Genomic DNA, 7,908 nt, shown 5'->3' with positions numbered 1-7,908 from the left:
GATGATCACTTATTTTCTGAAGGATGGGGGAAGAGTTTAAAAGTTGCTAATAATTAAAAATTATATAATATACTCTTACAAGATTCTTTACCTGGTAGCTTCCAGGTGGTAGTTGGTACCAGGATGGGTATAAACTTAGTCTCTTTTTTCCATTTAGAGTACAAACCTGGGTCACTACAGATTCTTGGATCGCTAAAACTGCAAGCAGTTTTCCTTAAAGTGTGTCACTAAGGTTGTCTTTCTGTTCTCTTGCACAAGCATTCTTATCAGTGACCGCATACTATATAATAGTCCTTCATCTATGCTTTTGAAGTTGTGTGTTTTTCTGCTCTTGTCTGATGAGACATTCTTTTATCTTTTTGGATCTTATCATTAGGTAATTTAGTGACAAGTTTAATTGGAGAAAAGGGGGAAAGATTTATTCCCCTGAGTTTGCTAATATTCCCGTCGTCATTTGGTAAATGAGTTTTGGTGCTTAAAAACATGTTGACTTCAGGCATTTAACAGGGGCCAAACACCTATTTTCAGTGGCCAAAGCAGGCATGGATGGTAGGATTCTAAGAGTAGCCAGATGAAAGGTGACTATTTTCTATGGAAAGGGTGGACTCTGCAGTGACATGATTTGTTTTGTAAAATTTTTCTAAAACAACAGATCCTATTCAGGCTCTCTTTTTCTTTCTTTCTTTTTTTTTTTTTACTTTCTTTTGGCAGATGTGGCCTCATGGATGAGCTGGTACATGACTTAGCCTCAGCCTTGGAGCAGACATCTGAACAGAATAAGCTTGGTGAGCTGTGGGAAGAGATGGCCTTGAGCCCTCGGCAGCAGAGGCGGCAGCTTCGCAAACGGAGAGGCAGGAAACGCCGTTCAGACTTCACCCACCTGGCAGAGCATACCTGCTGCTACAGTGAGGCTTCTGAGTCCAGTCTGGATGAGGCCGTTAAGGACTGTCGAGAAATGGCCCCAGTCACCAATTTTAGTGACTCTGATGACACAATGGTAGCCAAACGGCATCCGGCTCTCAACACCATTGTTAAGAGTAAGCAACATTCTTGGCATGAATCTGACTCCTTTACTGAAAATGCACCTTGTCGACCGCTCAGGCGCAGGCGGAAGGTGAAGCGAGTGACTTCAGAGGTGGCTGCCAGCCTTCAGCAGAAGCTCAAGGTGTCAGATTGGAGCTATGAGAGAGGGTGTAGGTTTAAGTCTGCTAAGAAGCAGCGTCTGTCACGCTGGAAGGAGAATACTCCCTGGACATCATCAGGCCACGGATTGTGTGAATCAGCAGAAACTAGGACTTTTCTCAACAAAACAGGAAGGAAAGAAAGGATGGAGTGTGAAGCAGATGAACAAAAACAGGGCTCTGATGAGAACATGTCGGAATGGTGAGATCTCTTACTTAGTGAAAGATTTTTCCTGATTAATTTGACCCAAAGTACAAATGCACAGTCCTGATGAATTTAACTTTCTTTCAAACCAGCTTCTGTAATATTAACTTTGTAGCTCTCCTTTAACCAATCAGCTCGTGTTTATCTCTAGCTTTTATTTTTATTGATTTTAGAGGGAAGAGAGAGAGAAACAGTGATGTGAGAGAGAAACATTGATTGGTTGTCTCTTGCACACGCCCCGACCAGGGATTGAACCTGCAGCCTGGTATGTGCCTTGACTGGGAGTTGAACCCACCACCTTCTGATGTACGGGACTATATTCCAACCAACTGAGCCACATCGGCCAGGGCTATCTCTAGTTTTGTTTTGTTTTTAATCCTCACTGGAGGATTTTTTTTTCCTTTTATCTCTAGAGAGAGAGTGGAAGGAAGGGAGAAGGATAGAGGCAGAAAGAGAGAGAGACAGAGAGAGAGAGAGAGAGAGAGAGAGAGAGAGAGAAAGAGAGAGAGAGGACAGAGAGACACAGTGATTGGTTGCCTCCGACCAGGGGTGGGGTTTTGAACCTGCAACCAACGGAAGCATGTGACCTTGACTGGGAATCCAACTGGTGACCCTTCAGTCTGCAGGGGGACACTCTAACCCAGCGGTTCTCAACCTGTGGGTTGCGACCCCTTTGGCAGTCGAATGACCCTTTCACGGGTCGCCTAAGACCATCCTGCATATCAGATATTTACATTATGATTCATAACAGCAGCAACATTACAGTTATGAAGTAGCAATGAAAATAATTTTATGGTTGGGTCACAACATGAGGAACTGTATTTAAAGGGCCAGAAGGTTGAGAACCACTGCTCTAACCACTGAGCGAATCGGCCAGTTAAAGAACATTCATGATTCTATTTCTCTCTGTCAAGAAGGCTATACTGTAATAGAAACACAATTGTTACTAAAAATGGTTTAAAACGTGTGCTTCAAATGCATAACCAGAATTTTATTTTCAAGACAGTTTGCTGCTGTTTATGCCATGTAGTTCATACATAGGTATTGTTCTTTAGAATCAGGGTCTCAGCAGAGGTTGGTGTGTATGTGTGTGTATTATAAATGCTGCTTCCAGGCACATGGAGTTTGTAAATGTTCCTGGCACTACCTTTACCCATTATGAATCATGGCTTTAGATACTTCTGGGCTATAATTCTGTTCCCTGCTGCTTTATAGTTTGACTATATTGAGTTTATTTTTTATGGCTCACATTCAAGTTGTCCGAACACATGGTAGGCTTTGAAAATAACAGTACTAAGTCCCATTAGTCTTATGTCAGATGTCATTGAGCCAGAAAAATTTGTATGTATTGGGTGCATATTTATAATGTCAGTTTTTATTTTTTACCTCTCAGATACATAGTCCTAGGAACAATGAAACTACCCAGCTTGATACTTTAATATTATCATTATTAATAATAATGTGTGATATGTGTTTCTCAGTGGGGAGATGCTGTTGGTATTTTGGATGGGGCAGTTCTTTGTGGTGAGGGATTGTCCCATGCCTTGCAGGATATTTGGCATTTTTGCTTTGTTTCCATTCACTTCCCCACTTCATATTATCAAACCAAATGCCTGTTTCCTAGGTGGGTTGAATAGTCTCAATTGAGTACCATTGTATTCTATTTTTATATTAGTTAGCATTTATGAAGCACTAACTGTGTGCCAGGCACTGTACTATTGTGCATAACATATATTCTTTCTTAATGCTCACAACTCCACTATTTGTATTTTATAGAAGAGGAAATGGAGGTTAAGCATGGTTAGATAATTTGCCCAAAGGTGGCAAAACGAAGTCAAACCTGATTCCTGAGTTCATATTTAACCACCATGTTTCCTACCTTTTGACTATGCCTTTTCCATGGCTCTTTTTTCTCTCATCTTAACTTCTACAACCTAAGGATGTATGACTTTTCTTAGGACTTTGCTTCTTTTGAAATTTGTCTGAAAAACAAAGACATAAATCTTGGGACCTCTGAGGTGAGGCTGTGTGAGTAACAGGAAAAGCTTTGTAGTTCTGTATGCCTGTACCTTTCCTGGGTGGATTTTTAATCCAGCTGCACAACTAGGTAGGCTTATGATTTGGCTTTTTAAATTTTCCTCTAATGTATATTCCAAGGTCTATTTACCCAATTTATATATAAATTTTGGGTTATAAAGATCTCTCCCCCATCATGCTATTAAACAAGAAATACTTCCAAGAATCCTCTTGGTTACTCTTTTCATAAATTTATTTGGATGTGCTAATTTATTCACAGATCAAAGTGTAGAACTTTACTTTTTATCAGTTGTATTGAGGTTTGTCAAATTGTATATGATCCAACTTGTAAAATTATTAGGATGAATTGATCATTTAGCTTAGCCTAGTCTCAATGGATAGAAAGAGTTCTTATAAAAAGCATGCATTAGGAGTTTTAGGATCAAAAACGTATGTCTCAATCAGAGAGCTTTATTTCTAATTTCCTTAAATTCACTGCTAACTAAACTTGGAGTCCTTTTAAGTGTAACCAAGAATTCTTTTTGCTTTTTCTCTTTCTGTTCTTTAATTCTACACCAGCCAGTCCCTTGAGTTCTGAAGAACTGAAAGTGGTTGTGATATAATAGCTTTCTTATGCCTGTAAAAAGATCAGTTATTATTTTAATATTTTTCTGTGCATATGTGTTCCATTCTAACAACTCTTTTGTAAAGTTACTTTCTACTGATTTTTATTCAAATTGCTTATAAAGCAGTTATTAATTAGGTGATTTATAGCCTAATTTTGCTCTATTCTCCCCTAACACATCATTTATGTGTTCTCTTTGAATATAGCTTAACTTCTTTTCTTTCATAAATGAGTTGGTTTGGTGATGGCCTGAGGTTGCAGTTAGGAGCCTTCCTCTGATGATGTATTAGAGGCTGATCTCACAGGAAAGAAAATATTCCTTTCTCTTGGAAGGCAAGTGACAGAGATAGAGTGCTAAACCTTCCCCCTCCTTCTCCAGCCCGAGCTGACCTTCTGCGGCCCCTTGGTGCCTCTTGTTTTCTTATTTTTATAGAAAATCAATATCCCTTCTGACACAAACAATAGCTCAGAAGCAAGAATAAATGGCAGAAAGCTGAGATCTCTGTCTATCACCTCTCACTTTAACTCCCCCAAACTCTTTAATTATGAGCGGGCTTTGCTCCAGGTGTTTGCGACAGTGAAATTGCTAAATGAGGACCATTTTAACCAAAGATTGGGTGATCAATAACACTCTATAGCAGTAGCTTGTTGGATCAATAGCATTCATTATTTCATGGTTAAGGTAAGTAGCCTCCTTTGCGAGTGGAGGTCATTAATCAGGGGTTTCTGGAGCTGTAGAAAAGAATATATGAGGTAGGTTGAAGATGTTCTGTTTTCTATTCTGTAAATAGGGATGCTGACCAACAGTATATTACCATTGTTGTAAATGATACTTTTGCATTTGAGAGTATTGAATAGCTAGAATAGTGTTCTTACGTAGACTTAGCCAAAGTTCTGCTAGTACATCCTTAGGAACAACTAAAAAAGACAACTTGGGAGGTGGGTCTGATACTATTGTATTTGAGGACCTGTCTCTTGAAAGAAATGCTAGAATTATTCTGTATGGTTCCAGAGGAAGGAACTTGGACTCATAGATAGAAAGTATAGAGAGTTAAGTGTTGCCTCAGTATAGATATAACATTCAGAAAATTAGAACTCTGTAAAAATGAAGTGAATTGTTTCACTAGGTGATCAGTTCTGGATCACTGTAGGGTTTCAAGCCTGGGGTTGGTGACCACTTACTGTGTTATTGTGAAGTTGGAGAGTTTGAACTGAATGACCTCTAAAGTACCTGCAAAACTGAGAGTCTATAATTCTTTTCAGTCACAACCTCCTTCCCATCATTGTAGCTTCATTTTAAAATAAAGCACCTGCTAAGCAGCCTCCACTGCCCACTAAGATACTTACAAAGGCATAAAACATCGCACACACGTCAGCAGAAATGAGGACTGACAGTTGGCCTTTGCCAAGATTTCCCCAAACTACAAGGTTGATAGAGCTATATTGGAGAGGCAGTTGGAAGCCCTCCTCAGCAGTGCTGAGTCTTCCCTGAAGGTGGACAGCGAGGCCCTGCATCCTTTCTCTGTAGTCACCTCTTGGTTCAGAAAAGCAAGGCTTATTTTGATCAGAAATTGAGCAGCTGCTGTTTGAGCCAGCATGTTGTTCCATCCTTTACTTTCCGATCACTATCTTTCATTTTCTATTTGGAAGCTGTAACTCCCAGAATATACTTGGATAGGGAATCGCAGTGTTTTCTGTGTATATATTTGTGTTTGAGGGTAGGGAGGAAGTAGTCACAGCATGTTGAGTCCTAGGAAATAGAGTCTCCAAAAATAAAGTTTATTGTTGGCATCGGCAGAGAAGGAAAAAGCACTCATAATAGAGCATTCTGGAAATTGTAGTGTTTTCTATGCCTTCATTTATTGCAGACTCCTAAAATGGGGTCAGAATCAGGCAGGGAGTGTTAGAAGATCCTGTCTCAGTCTAACATAGCTATCTGAGATAAAAGCCCACCAGTGACACTGGGAATTAGGCTAGGGCAGTGGTTCTCAACCTGTGGGTCGCGACCCCTTTGGCGGTCGAACGACCCTTTCACAGGGGTTGCCTAAGACCATCCTGCATATCAGATATTTACATTACGATTCATAACAGTAGCAACATTACAGTTATGAAGTAGCAACGAAAATAATTTTATGTTTGGGGGTCACCACAACATGAGGAACTGTATTTAAAGGGCCAGAAGGTTGAGAACCACTGGGCTAGGGGCTTTGCACATCCTCTTGGCCGATTGTAGAGGTGAGAAGAGCATGTTACTACCCATAACCAAAGGAGTACAGAATGGGAAGATAATTTACACACCCTTTCTGTTGGTGAATACCAGATTCTAGGTCAACCAGTCTGAACAAGAGGTCTTTGAACAAGTTCTGCAGAATAAAGAAAAGAGGTCATCCTTAAAGTTCAGAGGAAGAACACATCTTTGAAAATGATTGCCAGTGGAAAGCAGGAGAGCATTTTTGAAAATCTTCATTAGGATGCAAAAAGGTGTAATCACTTTGGAACAGGAGTAGTAAGTCATAAGGACAGAAAAATGGCTATTTGAAAACCCTGTGTTATGGGAGGGAAAATTGTAGGGAAATTTGAAATGTTAAAATGAAAGATAGTTCATCCTATTGAACACTGCATTGATGATATGGAAAACTTCAGAAGCCCTCCCAAAATGCAGAGAGGAGCTAAAAATGAGAGAGAAGATGATAAATCTAGAGGACAGAGAATTGCAGCCCAGTCTGTGAATATGTAAATATTCCCAAGGAACCATCCAATGCATTGGAATGAAGAATGATTTAAAAAATAGAATTGAAGAGAAAAATAATTAAATATAATAAAATAAAATAATTAAGTATAATGATTAAAAGGGAAAACTAATGAAAAGAGACTTGTACCTAGATATATCCTGGCATATTTTTGCATTCTACATTGGTAGCAGGGATAGAGCAAATACTGTATAAAGAAAAATCTTAAAAGGGATGAGAAAAATAAGGCTGGCATTCATCCCTAGTACTAAATGTGAGGGGCTACATTTGTCTAGAGAGTTTTGAGTGGGGAAAAGGTTACTCTCCTACCCCTCGTCCCTGAATTTTATATATAACTAAGATAGATTTCATATAGAAAGGAGCACAAAGACATTCTCAGATATGCATGTCTCAGAATGTATGTATGGCCTTTAAAAATTTACTCTCAAAAGACATTATCTAACCAAAGATGAATCACTATTAGCTCTAAGAAAAGGTAAGTCTTAAAAGGATGGGTGGACTTCTCTAAGGCACAGCCCCCAGCTCAGTAGCAGAGTCCTGAGCAAAATCATGATCCCTGCAAAGTCTATCTGATTGCAGTGGCTGTGGTAATGAACCTGTGAAACGAGAGGTTGATGCTTACGTGGTGCCATCTGAATGAGGCTGACACACTCCTTCATTATACAGTCTCATAATTTATTATGGGAATAATTTTACAGTCGATGTGAGATATTTCTCTGAAAAACCTCAGTCATGTTTGCTTTCATTCTCAGAAGTCTGATTACGTATGGTTACAAATGTACCACCTCAATCCAGGAAAAAGATGGGGAAAAAATTGAGCAAAGATATCTTTGGGCAGTGGATCTAGGAGTGACATTTTTTTTTCTTTCTGTTTTTCTGAATTCTAAGACAATTTAAAATTATTATTAAGTACACTGTTATATATTTAATTAAAATGAAAACTATAATCTTTTAGCATGATGATGTAAGCCATAAACTCTATCCTGCTAATTTCTTTTAAAAGTAGATAAATGTGCCTTAACCGGTTTGGCTCAGTGGATAGAGCGTCGGCCTGGGGACTGAAGGGTCCCAGGTTCGATTCCGGTCAAGGGCATGTACCTTGGTTGCGGGCACATCCCCAGTAGGAGGCGT

The 7,908-nt window shown here is 39.4% G+C and overlaps 1 protein-coding gene across 1 annotated transcript in view; it reads left to right on the top strand.

Annotated features, from left to right (window-relative positions):
- Window positions 1-711: 711 nt before the first annotated feature.
- The window catches only part of GPATCH2L (G patch domain containing 2-like), a 57,360-nt gene continuing 50,163 nt past the window's right edge, over window positions 712-7,908 (top strand). Inside the window, exon 1 of the mRNA XM_005860181.2 lies at window positions 712-1,383. Within this exon, the coding sequence (XP_005860243.1) occupies window positions 722-1,383 (662 nt within the window). The 5' untranslated portion in view covers window positions 712-721. The remainder of the gene's footprint in view (window positions 1,384-7,908) is intronic.

Source organism: Myotis brandtii, unplaced genomic scaffold, assembly GCF_000412655.1.
Source record: "Myotis brandtii unplaced genomic scaffold, ASM41265v1 scaffold132, whole genome shotgun sequence".
Classification (NCBI taxonomy): Eukaryota; Metazoa; Chordata; class Mammalia; order Chiroptera; family Vespertilionidae; genus Myotis; species Myotis brandtii.
This window is presented reverse-complemented; position numbering and strand designations above follow the sequence as displayed.